The sequence below is a fragment of the Columba livia genome, chromosome 21 (assembly GCF_036013475.1).
Source record: "Columba livia isolate bColLiv1 breed racing homer chromosome 21, bColLiv1.pat.W.v2, whole genome shotgun sequence".
Taxonomy (NCBI): domain Eukaryota; kingdom Metazoa; phylum Chordata; class Aves; order Columbiformes; family Columbidae; genus Columba; species Columba livia.
The window spans coordinates 4,543,349-4,565,230 of NC_088622.1; the positions used below are offsets into that span (position 1 = coordinate 4,543,349).

The 21,882-nt window shown below is 42.7% G+C and overlaps 2 protein-coding genes across 18 annotated transcripts in view; one reads left to right on the forward strand and one right to left on the reverse strand.

The window, feature by feature from the left end:
• The window catches only part of LRRC38 (leucine rich repeat containing 38), a 52,728-nt gene extending 47,389 nt beyond the window's left edge, over positions 1–5,339 (reverse strand). For 6 of the 7 annotated variants that reach the window (XR_010467428.1, XR_010467430.1, XR_010467432.1 and 3 more), the window contains exons 1-2: positions 5,144–5,314; positions 3,253–3,347 (exon numbers count right to left, since the gene is read on the reverse strand). The gene's annotated coding sequence lies outside the window, so the exon portion shown is untranslated. Of the gene's footprint in view, positions 1–3,252; positions 3,348–5,143 lie in introns of all 7 variants that reach the window. The other variant, XR_010467429.1, reaches the window with a different exon arrangement.
• The window catches only part of PRDM2 (PR/SET domain 2), a 48,621-nt gene continuing 31,690 nt past the window's right edge, over positions 4,952–21,882 (forward strand). For 5 of the 11 annotated variants that reach the window (XR_010467421.1, XM_065037567.1, XM_065037561.1 and 2 more), the window contains exons 1-6: positions 5,338–5,471; positions 11,172–11,242; positions 16,312–16,429; positions 17,572–17,675; positions 18,793–18,945; positions 20,468–20,594. Coding sequence is in view for 5 of the 11 variants with exons in the window: in XM_065037561.1 (XP_064893633.1) it covers positions 11,234–11,242; positions 16,312–16,429; positions 17,572–17,675; positions 18,793–18,945; positions 20,468–20,594 (511 nt within the window). In the remaining 6 variants the exon portion in view is untranslated. Of the gene's footprint in view, positions 5,235–5,337; positions 5,472–11,171; positions 11,243–13,252; positions 13,296–16,311; positions 16,430–17,571; positions 17,676–18,792; positions 18,946–20,467; positions 20,595–20,640; positions 21,039–21,882 lie in introns of those variants that run through there. The other 6 variants (XM_065037568.1, XM_065037565.1, XM_065037569.1 and 3 more) reach the window with 4 other exon arrangements.

A 21,882-nucleotide genomic window follows, 5' to 3' on the forward strand; every position in this document is an offset into this window, starting at 1 on the left:
AGACAGTTTTTTTAACCTAAAGTATTAATCATGCAAAGTTCTCAGCATCTAGTTTTGTTAGACGACCACTGACAGACACAGAAGGTAACAGTGAGTATGCAACTTGACACTAGGTGCCATAATGAGAAGTTTGAATGAGTGCTTTATACATTTTTCACAGCTGCAGTGCAGAGGCATTTTATATATAAATAAACCCAGCACCACACTAGCCATGTGTCTTTGTCCATGCCCTGTGGATTTAGGCATCAAACCAAACCCACAGCTCCTTCTGCTCTGCAACGAACACTTGAACTGCAGCACAAAGATCCCCATTCAATCAGGTAGCTTGTTAGGCTATTCCAGTCTGGAGAAGTCACATTTTCAGACTCTGGTAAATGTCAAACTGGCACGTGTCTTAGCAGGCAAGGAGTACTGCAAACTCCACGCATTTTCAGGGTTGTGTTCCTTTTGCAGAAAGCAGTTGGGCAAGTTGTCCAATTCCCCTGCCAGAGCAGTAACACCCAGACCCTCCTTGTCAGTGAGGATGAGGTCCAGCAGTGCACCCCTTCTAGTCGGCTCCTCCACCCTCTGCATCAGAAAGTTCTTGTCAAGGCACTGGAGGAACCTCCTAGACTGGGGCTGGCCGGCTGAGTAGTCCTTCCAACAAACATCAGGGAAGTTAAAATCCCTCACCACAACCAGGGCCCATGATTGTGAGGCTGCTCTCAGCTGTCTGTAGAGGCCTCATCAACTTCCTCACCCTGATCTGGTGGTCTGTAATAGACGCCCACAATAGTATCACCCTTGCCAGCCTGCCCCTTAACTTTCACCCAGAGACTCTCAACTCGCTCCTCATCCGTGCCTGGACAATACTCAATGCATTGTAGTTGCTCTCTCACATAAAGAGCAACTCCACCACCACGCCTGGCTGGCCTGTCTTTCCTGATCAATTCTGATCAATCCTGATCCATCTGATCAATCTGATCTTTTCCTGATCTACCCTTCAAGCTCTCATAGAATCAAAGTTCTAAAGTGTTTTCTGGGATGTCACAGCACAAAGATAAGGATAAGGAACCACCTAATACATCATGGGCTGCTCTTGCAGTATTACAGAGAGAAGGAAAAAGAGTTTTAGCTAGGACTGAGGTTCATCCACTTTGTGTCAATGATTGAACTCAGTTGCTGGTCAGTATTGCTTGTACGTTGTTACTAGATGTCAGCCTTATTGTGGAAAACAAAAAATAGTTAAAGGGCTTATGTAGTACAGAGAAATGCATTTTCTTAAAACATCAGTAGCTTCCTGTTTTGCATAGAAGAAAGAAGAGAGGAGGGTTTTCTGAAGCATAGGACAGTATCATTCTACCATTTATCCCCTCAAAAAACAGAAGAATCTTCTATTTTTACACAGGTTTTATTGGAATTTTTGCTGCATTACATCACTATCCCTCTTACATTGCTCTCTTTCCTATTGGAAGATAGGTCGCAATTACTTTCAACTACTCTGGAATGACTAAACATTTTCTAACAAGGCAATTTTAAATGTACCGATGCTTGCCTTAGGAAATTAGTACTGTGTGTCTCATTTGAGCTGGGAAGCAACTCAATTTCCTGCTTTTATCAACCACGTTACCCTCAAATAACACATTCCTCTAGAGTTCTGTGGATATTTTGCCTCATGATATTTTTGATTCATGATATGCAGGAAACAGGGAAGGAATTAGCAGGTTCAGCAGGTGTACCCAGGGGAAAAGAGAAGGGAATATAAGCTCTTCCTCATTTCCTATCTACCATTTTGCAAAAAAACACAGGAGTTGAATAAACAGTTGAATAAACTGAGCATTGCACACACATGCTAACTTCCTTCTTGAAGGCACACAAACTGCTTATACAAAGAGAATTAAGAACAGTCCATTTCTTACAACTTAGACATAGCTGTAGAAATTGATGGCACAAGAGATTTTGACCCAAAATCCAGCCTTTAAATGTGAGTTGTATAACAAAATACAGCTTATGTTTTTAACAGGCAGCCTTTACTTTATTATTAAAGCAGTGAAAGAATTTACTTGGTTTAAGTTGCTGCAGAAAGTTACCTCTGCGATCCAGAGCGGGACTTGGCCTGAGGAAACTACTGCTGGCACTGAGATGTGTCCCTTCGTAAGAGACCAAATATTCATGAGATTATGAAAACATGCATTGCTATTAACCACAACTCAAAGGGAGGCAAACCCTGGAATCTGTTCATTTAAACCTAGAAGTGCTGAACTTAAGAAATGTTAACTCCTAATTATGAAGTTACTCCTTGAAAACAGTTTTCCTAATGGACTTTTCTCACTCATTTTGTCGTGATTAATAATTAGCTTACTTCCACAATAAGCATGCTTGATCGACTGAGTGAAAAGTAACAGAAGTACCTGCAAATGTAAAGCATGCTTGCATTTCACACAGAAAACTGAGCAAGAACCACAAGTAACTAAAGATTTGATACACCTGACAAGAAGCAATGTATAAAGAAATACACAAGCGGAATACTAAAGTGAAAGGCTCTTCACTGCAGACTAATAATGCAGATACACCATGACTGCACACCCAGTAAACTGTATCCTAGCACCAGCTAGTGGTAAGAATTACTGAAGGCATTTTTACAAGAAAAATGAATATGTTCATAATAAAAAAGCCTCAGATCATTATCAATTGTCTCCTGGCCACCAAGCCTAACGGTATTTTTTAAGTACTTTCAATCAAAGTTACTTATCAGTTCTACAGCCTATGCCTACACCGTCTATACCGCACCTCAAGTGTTTTTGACTGATCCAGTCGCTAGGAGTTGGAAGACGCAGGAGTACAGATAACACCCAGATGCTTTCTCCACCCTCAGTGCTCTTTCATCCTCAGAGCCAGCTTGTCACTACTCAAGTAGTAGGTAGCCGAGAGTTAGACACCATTCTTACCATGCATTCCCTTCCACAGAGTATTGCCAATATCTTATCTCAACATAAATGTTATTAAACACAAAAAAATATATAAGTGATTAATTCAGCTAAGAAACTCATGGTCATTCATTTTCTGGACCCAGTCCTGTAGTGCTTGAATCAGTTTACAGAGGCAATCCCAAACCAATTTACAATGGATACCATCCAATTTAAAATTATCTAGACTTAAATGGACCTTATCTTCATCCCTCTGCCACTGCTGGTGTTAATTGACACTGATGCGTTTTAGCCAGTTAGTAGGAGTAGTGCTCAGGTAATGGGTAGTAAGTCCTATATAACTTACCTGATGGATTTAAGACCTCAGCAGCTGTCAGGTTTTGGAGAGGGCAGTGTTCAAGTGAAGCACGTCTGTTCAGTCTTAGATGGAAGTCATCCGTTCTGTAAAATGGAGAAAATAAAGTCTTGAGTTCCATAGCTTGTGATCAAGAAGTAGTGAATCGATTTCACTAACTTGCCACCATTACCCTGCCCCATCAGATCCCCCTTGTGCCAAAGTCAGTCATATGGGAATTGCCGAAAGGCCACTTGGTACACCCACATGGAAGCCAATCAGTAGGAGTGTGAGTCCTCAAATGAAGCCTCTGAAGCTGCAACAGCCTTGACTAGGAAGGAGCAGAGAAGTAATGCTGAGATTTGAGCAAAAGCATTTACTCTTTGCAGCCTTAAGAGTGTGAGTAAACATTGATATTGTAGAAATAAAGTTATAAAGCAAGATAAAATTAATAAGCTCAGAGGAAGTGTTGAACTATCAGCCTTTTGTAGGTAGTACTATAAGTTTGTGAGTTAGCTTGTTGATACTTGCCCTGCCTGGTTTACAATCTCAATAACAATCCCTCCAGAACAGAAGAAAAAAACATCGAGAAGGTCACAGGCTAATTTATTTAGAAGAAAGTTATAATTTGTATTATTTGTGATACTTTTGGGAAACCTTATATTTAACAACCTTGAAGGCAGAAAGGTTTGTACCCTAGCTGATACGGTATGTATTTTTTTGTTTTCTGTTACTGGTATAATGGGAGCCTTGGTTATTCTTAACCTCAAACTTACACAGGTGTAATTAGTCTGGCTTACTTATAAATTTAAATATTAATATAACTAAACTAGAATTAAATTATTTGCCATAATAAGCTAAAGCAGTTGAAACATTTATAGGGGATTTGTTACTACTAAACACAGAGGTTTCAAACATGATTTGGGTAGGTCTGAGCAATGTTTTAAAGTACAAATGCATCCTGTGTATCCCAGGTGGGAAGATCACTGTCTCCTGTTATTTTTCAGCCTGCCGTTAAGTGAAATTCTGTTCAAATTCTCTGCCTTTAGAGTGCACCTTTTCCCTGTATTTGGGAGGTTATCTTTGTAGCTATATCTGTGGGGAATATGGTGTATTGTCTTAAAAAGCTTCAGTTTGACAAGAGTAGGTAGATTTGCCTGGCTGCTTGTAAAGAAAACCTTCCAGTGTTACAGAATGAGACTCCTCCATCCTGGTACCACATGAGCACGTTGTGTGTTGAGGCTTATCCACAGTTTTATTGTTACTCCTTGATGTACATGCACAATGGATGTGAAAAGAAAATAATCAAAGAAATGTAAAACATTTTCTGAACTTCAGGCCTTTAATGACTCCCACCTCCTGTGGGTCTAAATCAGGGGGGTTTTCCTCTGGAAAAACTGAAGATTCTTGACACTTCCATGTAAAAAATAGTCCTAGCCCAAGAGGATTAAATCCCTTTGACAGTAGGATGAATAGAAAATTCAGGTAAGACATACAATTATTTTGCTCTTCATATTAAAGGGAGCCACTGCTATGCCCTGCAATACAAATAGGCACATCTCCCGGGAGATAACCATGATTTCTTTTTTCCTCTCAGGTACTTGTTTAGGAATTACAGTGAGAAAAACTTGATTTCCAGGGGTCAGCACATTATTTGTGCAGCAGAAACGGGTCTCGGCCTGTCAGAGGAACCGCCCGCGTCTCTCAGGGCTCTGAGGGTCTCTCCGTGCGTCACCTCCACTTACTCAAGCAATTTCCCCTCAGACACTGATTTTTTTAAATTTTTTCTAAATTATTATTCAGTCAGAGGCGAGAAAACCATCTCCCTTGCGGAGCTGCGTTACTACGAAAAGAAGAACAGCAGACCAAAAAAAAAAACCACCCAGAAAGAGGGAAAGAGAACCTGCTCTTCTCCACAGCTCATTGTCTGGGATGAGGGTGGTGGCTGGAGGCGGCGGTGCGGAGCCCGGCGGTGCGGAGCCCGGCTGCGGCAGGTGGGACGAGCCGAGGCGCTCTCGGGGCAGCACTGGGGGTGCAGGCGGCTGCGGGGAGCCGGGGGTCGGCGGGCGGGGGGCGGCCCCGCTCTGAGGGGGGTCCCGCGGCGGGGGGACCGGCCCGCTGGCCTCCCCCCAACGTCACTTCCGAGGCTGGAGACAAAATGGCGCCCGGACGGTGCCGGAGCTGAGGCCGTTTCGCGCCGCTCCGAGCCCGGGCCGCAGGCGGCGGCGCAGGTGAGAGGGAGGCGGCGGAGCCCGGAGAGATGCCGGAGGGCGGGACGGGCCGTGGGGGCGGTGGGCAGAGCCAGCGGCGCCGGGCCCGGGGGCGCGGCTGGGAGGGGGCCCGGCGCGGGAGGAGGGGACCATGGCGGCGGCCCGGCCCGCCGAGGAGCCTCCTTCGGGGGCGTGGAGCCGCCCGGTGGGGCCCGGAGGGAGGGGGCAGCCGTGGCTGCACGGTGGGCGGGCGGGCGGGAAGCGGCTGCAGGTGTGAGGAGCGAGTGTGGGACTTGTGCCCTGAGGAGAGCGGGGGTCCGCGGAGGAGGGTGGCGGCACAGCCGTTTGGAGGAAGATGCTCCATCCCCCGGCTGCATTTTCAGGTTTTTCTCTTGAAAATGCTGCCTCGGGGGTGTTGGCTGGGTCTGTAACCACTGCCTACCTGATGCTGTGAGACAACTGTTGCATTCCACACAGCTCATAATACACAGTCTTCAAAAGTTTTGGCGATTCACACGCCTTAAAGCTCGCTGCCCATCAAGCGGCTGCTGAGCTGGCTGGGAGGGGGCTGGAGAAATTAATTTCAGAATTGGTTTCTTCACTGTAAATGCGCTGCCTGGGACGTTTCACATAAATCAGAGGTTTCTTCGTGATGGTGGTACCAAGGGGGAAGAATTTCTGGGGTAAGAGAGAAAATCTGCATGTAAGGCATTCAGGACAGATCAAGAGTAGAACCTTCAGGTACATTTTATATTTGAAGCCGGAGCAGCGTGTGGAGCATTGCTGATAACTATCTCATGAGCGGGTAGCTCAGGTCTTCAGTACAGTTTCCAGTGGTTTCAAATTCATATGAAGCTGCAAAATTTCCACTTTGAAACAGTAAAGAAAACTTTAAACTGTTTTCAACTGTTGTAAAAGGAAGGGAAGGTGATGTGGCTGCAGCTGCTGTCTGATTATTTAGTGGCAAAAGAAATATTTCTCTTATTTTTGAGTAATCAGCAGTGGACAGCTCTTGAGAACAACGTGCATTTGTGGTGCCACTCCAGGTTGCTGTGCCCAGCCTGTGATCTTGACTTTGGGTGTGTTGTTTGGGTGCAAAATCTTTTTCAGTTTATTTACACATATTAAGTAGATGAGGAGAACTGGGCGTATATAGCAGTGTGATATGTAATTATGTTGTTGTGTCTTGATGTTTGCCACATTTTAATAAAAATGACATGCGTGTTAGGAATTAAGTTCTTAAGGTATGTGTCCCTTGGTATAGACAGAGAAGCCTCCAGCTCTGTGGCTGTTGAAACGTGTGATGGTGAATCAGTGATAGCACTGTCTCTATTCAAATAGAGAAATGGGTCATTGATAGATGGGGTATGACTATTAAGAAATGAAAGAACTATTGGGCTTGTAGAGTAGGCAGCGAGAACCGTGTTGGTTTTCAAGCATATAGCTCCCAGGATTTGCTAGGGCAGAAGTGTCTTAACAGCCTGTCTGCCCATGGCATAGACCATAGAAATGAGACCAATTTTGACTTATAGTGAAACCCTAGTTATGCTAAATAGAAGGCAAATAATCACTTTGGATAATATATCTTAAACAGAAATGCTGTGATGAGTATGGTGTTTGGAGATTCCTGAATTGCTGGCTGTTCAGTGTAGGTTTGGGGATCCAAAGAACCTTCCAGAGTAGCATAGAAGATGAGGGAAGGATGCTGAAGTACTTATGTACATTTGTATAATCCTTCCTTATTTTTCTACATTAATATTTACTTGGAAATGGAAGAGAAGTAAAGCAGGAAGTCAAAATGACCTACTGTTTTTCTGTAAAAACTGAAATGCTTCTTGCAGTGCAGTGTTGTCCCCTTTGAGTGTTTTACATGGGAGCCTTGATCCTTCGGGGTAAACAAGTAACTGTATATAAAAAAGAGATATAAAAAGGCGATCTGAATATTGCTGCTGACTCGGTGGCTGTTTGTTGAAAACTGAAGTTCAGAGAGGCTTAGAGATGACCAGTGTGGTCATGTATCTCTGGATCGTTGGTAGGAAGTTGATAATTCGTTTGCAGTGTGGCTGCAAGACCTTTGAATGAGGATCTCAACAACAATATATATATATATATATATATATTAGTCAGTGGCTTATAGCAATAGCGCAGTACCTTGGTCATCACAAGTCATTGCTTACTGGAGGAGTTTGGAGCTGCTGCTTGTATGTTTTTTATCAAAGATTTATAAAGAGCTGGCGTTCATAAACTTGTGTGTTGAATATCTACATTGACAGACCTTGGTAAAGCACTGCAATGTATTTGCTGTTGAATTTGTTAGCGTGTGAAAGGGCAGGTGTGATCCTGATGTTAATGCCTTCTCTCCAATAAAATCATTTTTTTATCAATATGTTTTTTCTCTCATTGTATTCTCAGCTGGAAAATATTTCTTCTCTGCCTCTGTGTGAAACATGCCTGTAGGGAGAACCGGGAGACCAAGTCCTGTATTGTAAAAAGAAATTACAGAAACAGACTTCATGTAGTAGTAAATCAGGACATTTTCATTTGAATTTACTGTCTGTGCAAGTAGAACTAAAAGGTGACCTTATGTCTGGAGATTGGAATGGTATTTCTGTGAATTTGCTGTTTGTTAGAGATGTGGGGTTTTCTGTTGCTTCTCTTGACTAGTGGCTGTTTAATTAATGAACTTGGGGTTTATTTTTGTGCGGCTTTTTTCTTGGCATGATTGTCTGAATAAGCCTAAGGTACAACAGATTATTTAGCTACGTAGCACTAGCAAAGCCCTTTTTCTTAATGGTTTAGTCTGGAGAAGAGGAGGCTTAGAGGTGAGCTCATCACTCTCTAGAACTACCTGAAGGGCAGTTCTAGCCAGGTGGGGATTGGGCTCTTCTCCCAGGCATCAGCAACAGGACAAGGGGCCATGGGCTTCAACTCTGCCAGGGGAAATTTAGGCTGGATATTAGAAAGAAATTCTTTACAGAGAGAGTGGTCAGGCACTGGAATGGCTGCCCAGGGAGGTGCTGGACTCGCCGTCCCTAGAGGTTTTTAAACTGAGATTGGACATGGCACTTAGTGCCATGATCTAGTAAACGGACTGGAGTTGGACCAAGGGTTGGACTCGATGATCTCTGAGGTCTTTTCCAACCCAGTCCATTCTGTGATTCTGTGATTTCAGTGTTGAGAAAATAATTGTTTGTCTATTTTTTCTCTATTGTTATTCCGGCAGTCTTGAATAACTCAAAATGTTTTTGCAGTTAAGTGCCCTTAGTGCTTCTTGCTTCTATAAAATGCATATTTTGATCTTTCAGAGTTAACAAGAACTTAATTTTTTTGCAAGCTTTGTTTCACCTGATACATTAAACATTTTTGGATTAGAGTATTTCAGTGTTGAATTTAAAAATTTCCTGATTAGAAAAAAATTATGTGTAGCAACAGAACACTAAACCAAAGAAGACGATGATTTCCGAAGCCCGGCGGTGTCCCAGCCTGATCCCCGGTCATTTGGAAAGCAGACTGCTGAGACTTTCCAGTTTTGTTCCTGGTTGTAACGAACAGGTCTTTACCGGAGCAGTGACGTAATGCACGGCCCATTTTTGGCTTCCAAAATAGGACTCATGCTCTTATGCCTGGTTTTTCTTTTCTCTGAATTGGAAGCCCCATTGTCTTTCACAGTGTTTTTTGATTCTGTGATTTTTTTAGGACCACCCCCCCCGAAATTATAAATATAGCTTATAAAAATAGAAGATAGACTGCCTAGTGTAGCCTAGGAATGCTACACTAAATGAGGAGAAAAGGTAGAAACAGGCAGCTGGAGGCAAGAACCACTTAAACTTGTGCGCTGTGGCCATCGCAGCTCATCAGGCTCTGAAATCACGTCAATAAAAGGTTCTGGCTTTTGTTGTCTTTATGTGAGCAATCGTTTTTGGTTTTGTAGCCAATATAGAAAGGCAGGACACTTGTAACTAAAAATAAGTAGTTTTAAACACTAGGAAGTGTTTTGATGCCTCTCTTGCTATCCGAAACATTTCATTTATGAATTGGCATTGTGTGGGTATTGTCCCCGTGAACAATGAATAAGAGCACTGGCTTTTTCTCTGTTATTCAGCCCTCATCTCAAGTACTGAAGTTCAGACCGACTCCAGCTTTTGCTTTTCCTTTAATCAGCATTGACATGTGCTAAGGCGACTTTGAGCAGACGACAGGCAGTCTGTGGGTCGGATTTCAGAAACCATTTGCCTGAAGCATTTGCGTAAAAACGTCTGAAGTAGAAATCGGATTTGTCAGGAGGGAAAATGAGTTAAGATATGAAGGTTAAGGGAAGTAAAGGGTGTGCGGAAGATGGGTGAGGAACAACTGTGTGCTAAGGCACGAGAAACTTAAGAGACAAAGGGATAGTATTGGTGTGAACAAGATTTAACACCCTCAGGAGTGGCTGTAACTGGTAATGAAACCTGTGGAGCTTTCCCTGCTTGCTCGGTGGTTTCTTGGTGTTGACTGTGTTCTCTGTCAGCATCACAGAAAATTGTAGAAAAATCAAATGCTTGGGACTTATCATTCCTAGGAGTCCATTTGTATTTGGCAGATGTACTGAAATAAGGTAAAGTTGTCATAGTACCTTCCAGAAGGAATGCTTTTCTGCAGATGTTTTAAAGAAGAGTTTCCTGGTTTTAATACGGGAGAGTGGAGACTCAAATACATGCGTTTTGTTAATTTGAAGACCACTTAAGGTCTATTATAATCCTTTGATATTAAATTCTAAAGAGATCTGACTCCTAAAGTTCTTAAAAGTGTTAAATCCTGAACAAGCTAACTTGTTTTTAAGAATAAAACAGTTCTACTTGAGCATATTTCTATTGCTTCATCATTTAAAATTGGGGGAAAGATTAATGGCAGAGATCTGTCTTGAGGTTATTCTTACACATTTGAGCTAAAATAACAAAACTATCACAGAATCCCAGAATGTCAGGGGCTGGAGGGGCCCTGGAAAGCTCATGCAGTTCAATCCCCCCATGGAGCAGGAACACCCAGATGAGGTTACACAGGAAGGTGTCCAGGCGGGTTGGAATGTCTGCACAGAAGGAGACTCCACAACCCCCCTGGGCAGCCTGGGCCAGGCTCTGCCACCCTCACCCCAAACAAGTTTCTTCTCAAATTTAAGTGGAACCTTTTGTGTTCCAGTTTGAACCCATTACCCCTTGTCCTATCATTGGTTGTCACCAGAAGAGCCTGGCTCCATCCTCCTGACACTCCCCCTTTCCATATTGATCCCCAGCAATGAGTCCCCCCTCAGTGTCCTCTTGTCCAGCTCCAGAGCCCCAGCTCCCTCAGCCTTTCCTCACACGGGAGATGCTCCACTCCCTTCAGCATCTTGGTGGCTGCGCTGGACTCTCTGCAGCAGTTCCCTGTCCTGCTGGAACTGAGGGGCCACAACTGGACACAATATTCCAGGTGTGGTCTCCCCAGGGCAGAGCAGAGGGGCAAGAGAACCTCTGCACCCTCTGACAACTTGCCTCCCTACACCCTCTGACAACAGCCTTGTATTCTCCCCAAGTGGCCAGCCCCTCCTTCCATGATCTGTAAACTCTGGAACAGATTTTTTTAATAAAGCAATATGCCGCTTTGTGCAAAATGTTTTAGGAAGAGAAACTAGTGTCTGTATGTACTTTCAATTCAATGTAAATTTGTAGGTAGGTACATGTTACAATTGTCTGTTTTTCTTTTTAGGACTCATGTAATCAAAGGAGTTTCTTTGTGTGTGTCTTTCAAGAACACAACACGAATTCAAAATGAATCAGGTGAGTATAAATGTACTACTATCAAAATACTTAGATGTTAGAACAGTTAATGATTTGTAGGAAAAGTAGATATAAAACTAAAAAAGAAATGTTATTTAAAATCTTCAGTGTCCTTAAATTTCATAATCTTCCTTTCCACAACATGTATGCATGTGAGATTTATTTTATATCATGGATTAGGTTTTGTGTGTGTGATTAGCAGTATGTAAGTTACTACTGCTGGCACCTCTTATAAGAACACCATTCCGGAAAAATCAGTTTAACCATGAGGCTTTTGGTATTAAATTAAATTTGGCCCAAAAATCGAAGGCTTCCATTTAATTTTTTTAACCACTTGACCATTTCATATGTGCAGCAAACAATCTGTCACAGGAACTGATTGATGGGGAAGTTTCACACTTTTCTAGAACCTGAAGCGTTTCCCATAGAACCAAGTGAAAAGACTGTGAAACACATTTCTGTCGTGATGCTGGACTCTGCTGTATGGATGCATGAATATTCTGATGGGAGGGTGTTGTTTTAATCAATGCCAAGTGTACATGATTTTATTTTGCATTTGTCTGTCCAAGTAGGAATTATGTTTATCATGCACAGTTGTATTACTTAAAGATAATTATAGGCAAAGTAGGTGTTGCCTTCATTTTTTCTCATAAGTACTCCTCTCTTTGGATGATCTTACAAAGTCCCTTTGGCATGGGAATGCGAATGTAGGATATTAGACTGAAGGAATACAGATTTAATTTGCTAAAAACATTGGCTATGAGCAGAAGCTTTCTGAGCCAGAAACAGCCATGGTCCAGTCATGTAAAATGTTTTGTATACTTATTTTTTGTTGATGCCTGTGTACAATGAGTGCTTTTATTGCCCTTTGTGCCTTTATTTCAGCAGCCATGAATACAATTAGCACTTTGCTGAAGTAGGTTTTCACTGAAGTTATAGAAGTATATCCATAATGTAAGCAATTACAGTGTGGAATGGGTTGGTGGGGTGTTTCTTATTGCTTTTTTCCTCTGATTTAAATTGAAAAATTTTCAATATAAAAAAAATTGAAAAGGGAAAAGCAAAATAAATATCAGACGCTTGAAATATGTATGGTAAAAAAAAGACATATTTGTATTGTATCTATACACAAGTATAAATTATCATATATGTGTGTGTATATATATATATATATAATACAAATAACATTTGCATTAGCACGCTTTGAAGAACTAGCAGTCTGCTTTGGGGTAACCAGGTTAACTATTGCTTCACAATTTATTTCTCTTGTGACTTAATGTTGTTTTACCTGTGAGGTTTGTTCTGAGCTCCTGGGATCAGCTGGCGTGCAGTGGGCGCTGCGGCGGCGAGGGCGGGTGATTTAAAAGCCGTAACTCCAGCACTCGGTTGCTGAGATCAGCTGGTCGGGCTGGCCACTCGGGGAGAATGTCAGGCTGTTGTCAGAGGGTGTAGGGAGGCAACTAGGAAAGCAAAGGCCTCCTTAGAATTAAACCTGGTGAGAGGGGTCAAGGACAACAGGAAGAGCTTTTTCCAATATGTGGCAGATAAAACTAACACTGGAGGCAATGTAGGACGAGGGAATAGAGAAGCTTTGGATTCTGCTAAAATTCTGAAAGCTGTAGATCCTGATCTTTAATTGTTACTATTGGCTCTTTTCTTCCCATTTTTGTGTCCGTGTCCCCTCATGTCCTGTCATCATGTCCCATCCATTTCTCCCTGTCTGTTTCTAGAATAAAATTTCTGTGCTGTATGAAAACAAAGTCTTCTTTTTTCTTATTGTGACTGCTTAATATTGCTTATGCAGTGCTGTGATGTATGTCATCTTACAATTAAATAATGAGATGACGCTGCCCCTGAGAATAGTTACAGTAGCTTCAAGTCCTTCTTGGTGTTTCTGGCTTTCACATTTTGTTTCCCAAGTGTACAGAGCTCATATGGCTTTTTATTATTCAATTACTATTCATATTAAGTGTGTATTTAGCATCAACCCTGTGGTGTTTTTTCTTGCAGTGCCCTTGTCATTTCATTCACTGTTGACAAGTTATAGTGCCAGGTCTGTATGAGCAATGTTTTTCCTGATGCCAAACATCTTTCAAGTGTTCTGTTCATGTATTTCTCTCATGCTCCTTATCTCTGCTTTTGGTGTGACTTCAGTGACCCTGGAACTAATTGGGCTATTGTTAATTTGGTTTGTATGAAAAGACTGTTTATCCCATAGCAATCTTGAAGTAATGAAGGAAATCATAAATACTTGGATATGGGCTTCTTGTAGTAGGGAGAGGAAGGATTAAAAAAACCCCCACAGCTGTTGTTGGAATGAATACTTTTGGGTTTCTTGGGAGATCGCTGTCTCCGGATACAGTGTGCATTCTCTATCTGTTTTAAAGAGATCTTCCTTTAATATGTAAACTACTTCATCGGAATATGCTGTTTAATTTACTTAAAAAACCACAAGCAGACATGGGGTTTTGATTGATCGCACTCACTGCAGCTCAGACCGCCTTAAGATAGAGTAGGAAGACCTGGAAAGCTGCATGGGCAGTTATTTAACACATGGTGAAGGCATACATTAATAAATTACACCTGCACTTAAGTCGCCTCACACTGACCAGTTTGAACTCTAGCAGTGTAATATTTCTGACCTTCAGAGTAAGAAGCTTAAAAGTGAAATAAGCTTCAAGTGCTTTTGTATTCAAAATTGCAGTCTCGAGGTGAGTGAAAAATACCATATCAGGACTTCAGTTCAATGTGAAAGTTTACTGTAGGACACCCACCGTGCACTATCCTTATCAAGAGGTGAATGTTTTAAACAGAAAAGTCCATTTAAATGTGATTAAGTGTTGGTGGAAAAGGGATTGAAATGTAGTATTTCTTCATTTGGTAGACAGACATTCCTTGGGGACAAGTTGTGATCTGCAAAAAGTTTTAAGTAGCCAGATTTAAATTGCAAATAAAATGAGATTGCACTGATTTGACTGAACTGATTTGTTGTTTATTTTACTGTATAATGTTTGGTTACTTATTACCATTCGTTTGAGGTGTGAAATGTATTATTTACTAGGCCATATCCAGTTTTCTGGTATTTGTGAAATCCACTAGTACGACAGGTGTTGAATGAGTCTGAGTGCTGTGTTCTCTGAATGTAGCTGCTAAGTCTTGATTTATGGAGGTAGATGCAAACCCAAGTTCTGGTTGTATATTCGTGCAAATAAATGATAGAAGAGTTTGAGGATATTTGTGGCTAAAAGCAGCTGTGACTGTTAAGGAATATGCCAGACACATTGAGGATGTGACACAGTGTTGTACTGTCTGGTTGTTAAAGTTTTGGTAGGTTAAAATTCACTTGCAGGCTTGAGATTAACTGCTCATCCAGCTGTGGTTGTGAAAAACCAAACCAAACAAACCCCAGACAAACTAAAAACCCAAATCAAACAAACCCAAAACAAAAAACCCAAACAAACCAAACCCCCAAATGAAACCCAACCAAAACCCCACCTTATTTTGTTAGCTTAAATTTGGAGGGCGCTGTTCTGATGGGTGTCTAGTTCACTCTCTCTAGTCCTCCTCATCTGTGCCTATATAGAATTCGTAAGAAACCACTGTGCAAAATGGGCTGGTTTCTCCCCTACTGAAGTCATGGTGTAATGTGCTAGGAAGATATTTAGGTTTCTTTGTTTGATATGCTGAGCGGAGTGTTTCTTTTGTGTTTGCGACATGGCTTCTGGCATATCAATTCAAGGCTAACAGATGTCTGACAGACTACTTTCAGCACTATTTCTCCTTTTGTGTTGTTGGAGAAGCAAAATAAAACTTTGCTCTGCTTTGAATAGACTTCAACTATTCTGACTAAAGAATAAGGATTTTTTTTTTCTTCCCTGCTCTCTTCACTCTTGTAGATGGGAAGAGATTTCTGGCATTCTTTTCCTTCCATGGTTTCCAATTTGGGGTCTTTCTGCCCTACAAATAGCTCTCTAGGATGTGTCTGTGCAGCTGTCAGGGCTTACCAAGGCAGCAACAGCATAACCTTGCTATGACTCCAGTTTGATCCTTTTTCTCGTTGCTGTTAAAGCTGGGAGAAGACATGTTCCTCTAACTTAACTTAGCAACTCACATTCAGAAACGTGGGCAGGAGTTGCCATATGCAGCACCTTCATAAAGAGGGGGTACTAAGTAGAAAAGGTTGAGAAACTTTCTGTTTCGCTTTAGACATAAAAACCTTAAATTTGATTGTATAAAGAGATGCATTTAAAATATATATTTCCAGTGAACTTTCAGCACGATCTATTTTGTAAGTGCTCAATGGAAAATGATCTGAGTATTCCTCAGAAACTATTATCGTATCTCTGCTGTATGGTTTTATGTAAAACCAAGGATCATTTCCAGAAAGTTGGGGTTAACTTGAATAACTGTAGTGTTGTCCAAGTTGTTGTTCTCTCTCCGTTTAATGCCTCCTAAAGCTCATTCGCAGCTTCGGTGTAACAGCCTTCATATTGAAGGAGTTCCTGTCATCACCACCAGGATTTGTTTCTGACCAGAACAACCAAATTTCACTGTCAGAGGGCAGGTACTATTTTTTAATAGGGCTGTTGCACATGGTCCAACAGAAGCCTGGTTCTCACTGAGCACAGTTCTCTCCTAATGTGGGCAAATTTTAATGGGAAACTGTGCATGCTTGGAACTTTTGGTCCATTTTATCAGGAATAGTGTTTTGAGCCAGCACTGGGCCCTTGTGGCCAGGAAGCCAATGGTACCTGGGGTGGGTTAGAAGGGGGTGGTCAGTAGGTCAGAGAGGTTCTCCTGCCCCTCTGCTCTGCCCTGGGGAGACAGCTGATCGGAGGCAAGTGTTCCTGGTGTTCCTGCTCCATCAGGGGGATTGGACTAGATAATCTTTCAAGGTCCCTTCCAATTCCTAACATTCTGTGATTCTGTGTGTGATTCTGTGAAATAAACCATTGCTAATATATGTGAAATGATCCTCAGTGTGTTGTTGCTTGTGTGGATTGATCATTGGTTGCACTGTTGTTTTGATCTGTTAATGGTTGTGGCCCTTTTGGCTTTTTGCCTCATAGAACACAACTGAACCTGCTGTCGCTGTGGAGACCTTGGATGATGTACCTGAGCACGTGCTTCGGGGGCTTCCTGAGGACGTGAGGCTCTTCCCCTCTGCTGTCGATAAGACGCGGCTTGGTGAGTGGAAAGATAACGCAGATGTGCTACTTCACTGCTCTTTCACTTACAGCACTTCGCACTTTTCCCAGTTTTGTGTTTTCAACTATCTTACTGTTGTCTCTTTAAAATGCTGCATCTCACTTCCAATCAATACAAAACATTGAATTTATAAGAACGGGTTTAGTGCGGACTTGAAAGCTGCTGCATGGAGCAAAGTGTTGTTTCTGTGATACGTGCAAAATGCTTTTTTAACATGGTTTAGCATGCGAGAACTGATGGAAGTCAGCATTGCAGACTGGATACTTGATGTTGAAAGGTGGTAGTTTGATGCATAAACCTGACTATAGATACATTACTGTCACTAGCAGGTTATAAGCTCTTTGGAGCAAGGTTCATATTTTATAGTATTAACCTGATCTAGCATGGTCTGAATGAGAATGTTATGTTTAATTAGCAGTTATTAATCTGTTGTTAGTTTTTGTACTATGAAGTATGAAATGCAGCTGTCCATTTTCAGTTCATTTAAATCTTGTCAAATCTGTGGGAAGATGCACAGATTTTAACCAATCCTAAATGATTTTTCCTTCAAAATATATTATTAATTAGGCTCACAACTTCTATGAGGGCTTTATTTGCCTGGCATCGTTTTGGAGAATGCAAATAGGATTTTTGTTTTGATAACATGTTTACTCAGCCAAACAGCTGAAATCAGGGACTTTACGATATAAAGCCTGCAATGCTCTTCTGGGATTTTGAATATCACCTGAAGTACAAGAAAAGTCTGGGCAGGCTTTGTCTTCAGAGTTAGCAGTTCCCTGTCCTGCTGGAACTGAGGGGCCACAGCTGGACACAATATTCCAGGTGTGGTCTCCCCAGGGCAGAGCAGAGGGGCAGGAGAACCTCTCTGACCTACTGACCACCCCCTTCTAACCCACCCCAGGTACCATTGGCTTCCTGGCCACAAGGGCCCAGTGCTGGCTCATGGTCACCCTGCTGTCCCCAGGACCCCCAGGTCCCTTTCCCCTACACTGCTCTCTCTATTGTGGAATGCTCCCCAGTCTGAGAGAGACATGTATAATCGTAAGAAATATCAATTGTGAGTAGAAGATTTGCCTGAGATAAGTTAGATTAGTTTTAACTACTGACCTGTGTCTCTTCAGGTGTCTGGGCAACAAAATCAATTTTAAAAGGCAAAAAGTTTGGACCATTTGTTGGTGACAAGAAAAAGAGATCTCAAGTTAAGAGCAATGTGTACATGTGGGAGGTAAGAAACAGCTTGTAAATGGAAAAAGACATCTGTCTGTAGGTCAATATTTTGTATTTCACAGACTCACAGAATCCCAGAGTGTCAGGTGTTGAAGGGACCTGGCAAGCTCATCCAGTGCAATCCCCCCATGGAGCAGGAACACCCAGATGAGGTTACACAGGAAGGTGTCCAGGCGGGTTGGAATGTCTGCACAGAAGGAGACTCCACAACCCCCTGGGCAGCCTGGGCCAGGCTCTGCCACCCTCACCCCCAACAAGTTTCTTCTCAAATTTAAGTGGAACCTCTTGTGTTCCAGTTTGAACCCATTACCCCTTGTCCTGTCACTGGTTGTCACCGAGAAGAGCCTGGCTCCATCCTCCTGGCACTTTAATACTGATACTGGAATTAAAAAAGCTAAAATGAGCCCACAGCAGTTGGCCCCGTATGCTGAAATCTGAAACCACTCCAGAATACTAACTGTTAGAAAAGATAGTTTGTAAGAGGATGGTGGTGTGTGGGAGTAGTTATGTCTATGAAACTTCAACTGGGAGAACAACCTTTTCCAAAAGAATCCCATTTGTTTTTTGAGTGAAGTTGAACTGAAGAAAAAGGCTTCTAAAAGCTGGCATCTCCCATCAATTTGAATCCTTTAGAACTGTCATGCTGGAGCATCATTCTGAATAACTTGAGTTGTGTGTGTCTGCATAGTTATTTTTCCCGGTTCATCAGATAGTAAAAATGAAGCTCCATTGCCTTAATATCTTAAAATCAGTTGTTTTACTAAATGCATAATCTAGAGAATCATTTCTGGCTTGCCAAACTGAGAAGAAACCATAGAATGTTTAAGTGTGTTGACTTTTAGAGAAAGGGTTTGCAGACCAAAAGTGGGTGGGTTTGGTTTTTGTGGGTTTTTGTTTGTTTTTTTCCCAATTGTACCAGTTCCACTAAAAAGATTGCAGAAGTCCAGCATCATTCCCTGCCAGTAAAATCCCAGCCTCTGCTCATATCCTGCGTTACCCTGCTCCTTCGCTGATCACTGCTGCTTTGTACGGCTTTAAGATGTGTAATGTTGTAGTGCAGGCACGCTTGAGTGGCAAGAGTTGCCCATGTGCTTAACGCCGTTTTCGCCCCGCAGGTGTATTACCCAAATTTGGGCTGGATGTGTGTTGACGCAACGGATCCAGAGAAGGGGAACTGGCTGCGCTATATAAACTGGGCACGGTCGGGAAAGGAGCAAAATCTGTTTCCTCTGGAGATCAACAGGACCATATACTACAAAAGTTTAAAGGTATCAGTGTCTGAAGAATGAGTTACTGCTTTGTTACGTATTATTATTAATACTTTTTATTTCCCTTTATTCAAATCCTACTTTTTACTATTTGTATTAAACCAATTTTTGAACCATTCTATGAAATACAATTAAAACATTGCAATGCTGCATTTCATTGGTCTAAATTCTTCTGTGCCAATACAGTTGACACTACAATCTGCTTTTAAAATGTAGGTTACATATGAACACTCTGTTTTGTTGGTTAATTATTTGCTATATCACCAAATTTGATACAAACTAAAATGAAACACCAGATTACATAATTTTTTTTGCCTTTTCTGGAGATACTGAGACACTGAGTATTTTTTTCAGATATTGGTTATTCTTACAGGCTTTGCATCATATTGATTGTCAAGACGTTTTTCTAGGTAGCTTCATGAAACAAATTTTGCTGGTTTTATACCGTGCCAGTTTTATTCAGGGAGCCCTTCTCTTTCTATGTATATGTGTTGTGGTATATACACTGCCATTTCGAAACTGTTGTGAATTTACCAGCCCAGGTATGTGCACATGGATCCTTCCTGATCTTTATCATAATTAACAAATTTAAAGGGAATTCCATTTGGTGATAAAGTACAAGGTTATAGGACTTAATTTATATTCTGGAGTCGTTACACCAAAACTAAATTAATCAAGTCGAATGGTAGTTCCAGCCATGCAGTTAACAAATTACACGCTCGTTATCATCCCGTGTTTGCATTGCCTAAAATTTTTGCCGTCTCTTTTCATTGAGTTTGTATATTGTTGAGATGATAAGTTGTTTGCATCAGGCAACTCTTCATTCCTTTCTGCTAAACAGCTGCAAGACGGGGCCATGCAAATAGCTTTACCACTATTTATCCTATCAAGCCTCTGGAACTGTTAAGGAAGCCAAACCATAGGCTTTGCCTATATTATAACTTAAACATTTAACATAATTGTTGCAACTCTTGTTGTTCCAGTGTCTGGGGGGTATAAAGATACCATCACCTTTATCCAGTGCTGTGAGACCCACTGAAAAAAAAAGTGCTTTAAAAGAAGCAAATGTTACTATTGTTCAGGATACAAAAATTCCCTTTGGCTTCAGAGTTGAAATAGGTGTAAGGATACCCTTGGCTCTAATGTCATGACCCTAAAAATAGGGTGTTATCTCCACAAGCCCAATGTCCATTAAGCCCTGGAAAAAGGGGGATTGTAGTTAAGGCTAATAATGGTGTATTATGTTATTAATTAAAAATGCTGGCAGATACAGCTGTTTTTCGGTGGGCTTGTTGGTGCTGCCCCGTTTCTGCACGGGGCGGGGGGAGCTCGGCGCTGCGCGCCCTCCGGGCCGCCAGGGGGCGCTGAGCGGCAGCACGCTTGGCGCGCGGGGCTGCGCGGGGCAGCGCCGTCGGCGCCGCCGCGGCCTCTCTCCCCCCGCCCCGTCTCGCTCCCCCCCGCGGCCCGCCGCCAACAAACCGCCGCCTGATTGGCTCCGCGCCTCTCTCTTCTCTCCCGGCAGCCAATCGCGCCCGGCGAGGAGCTGTTGGTGTGGTACAATGGGGAGGACGACCCGGAGATAGCCGCCGCTATTGAGGAAGAGCGAGCCAGCGCCCGGAGCCGGCGGCACTCCCCGAAAGCCAAGAAAGGTACGGCCCTCCCCGCCCGCCGCTTCCCCCCGCGGCGCTCGGCCGTGGCGCCGGGGAGCGGGGCCGAAGGGAGCGGGGGGGGCGACCCGCAAACTTTTGCCAGGTGGGCGGTGGCGGCCGCCGTGACCTTCCCCCCCCGCTCCCCGCCGCCTCCCGAGCCCGCGGGGCGGAACGTGGAAGTTGTGGCGCCGCCCGGCGCGGCTGGAAAAGTTGGCCGAGGTGGTGGGAGAGGCGCTGGGCGGTCCGCGGGGAGGGAAAATGTCTCCGTGCGGGGCCTGCGGGAGGTGCGGGCCGGGTGAGCTCCTCGGCACGGCGAGCTGCGGGGGGGACAAAATTCTTTACAGGCAGCGTGACCGGGGGAGGTCTCGCCGAGGAAGGAGTTTCTGTCAGGCGCAAGCATTCTGATTTCCTTCGGTCGAGTGCTGCTGCGAACGAAAAAATAAGGTTTTGTTATTTTCTGTGTGGGTTTTTTTTTCGTTTTAATGTTATTTTTAGGGTATCGGAGATGAAATTTTACAGGCAACATGAGTGATTACTTTTGGCTGACTCTGGCAGATGGGAGAAGAATTTCGGGGGGGTTTTGCGTTAGTCCTTATGTGACTGTGTATGTCATCCAGACATCCAGTATTTGTTCCGTGATTAATTCTGTGGCAATATTTTTTAGAGTGCATGTGCCTGCACACATGGGCTTATATAACTGACATTTTGACTACCGTTTTGGGCCGAAATCGCAATAGAAGCTATCGCTTACAGGGAATAAAGAGAAAAAGGAATTATTTGCAGTTGTAGCATAAGGGTATTGATTTCCTCTTGTAAGTGAATATTTGTATTTTGGAATTCTCTGGAGGTGACAAACCAAAAAAGGAAAGGAGATAATATTTTAAATGGCATCATGGTAATTCTTTTTTTAACTTAAAATGTAGGGCCTGATCTTACTCGTAGTGCAGTCGACTGTGGAACTCACATTGGGAACAAGCTCAACTATTTAGGAGAACGGTTATTATGTAAGGTTTTTTATTTTAGAGATCGAGGAGGGGGCTGGGAGAGAGAAGTAGTGCAACGCAATTGCTTCTGGTTTTGAACTGTAATTTGTAGGTTAAGCTAATACAAACTGAAACTCAAGCACTGATTTTTATTTTGCTGCATGTAATGAAAAGCATATTTATCACCATCTATAAGTAACACTCGGTAAATCAGAGACTGCATTATGCTTTTTCCTAAATGTGCATGTAATCTCGTTTTACCGAAAGCACGTGCTGCATAAGGCAGCTTGAGTGAGAACCTCTCA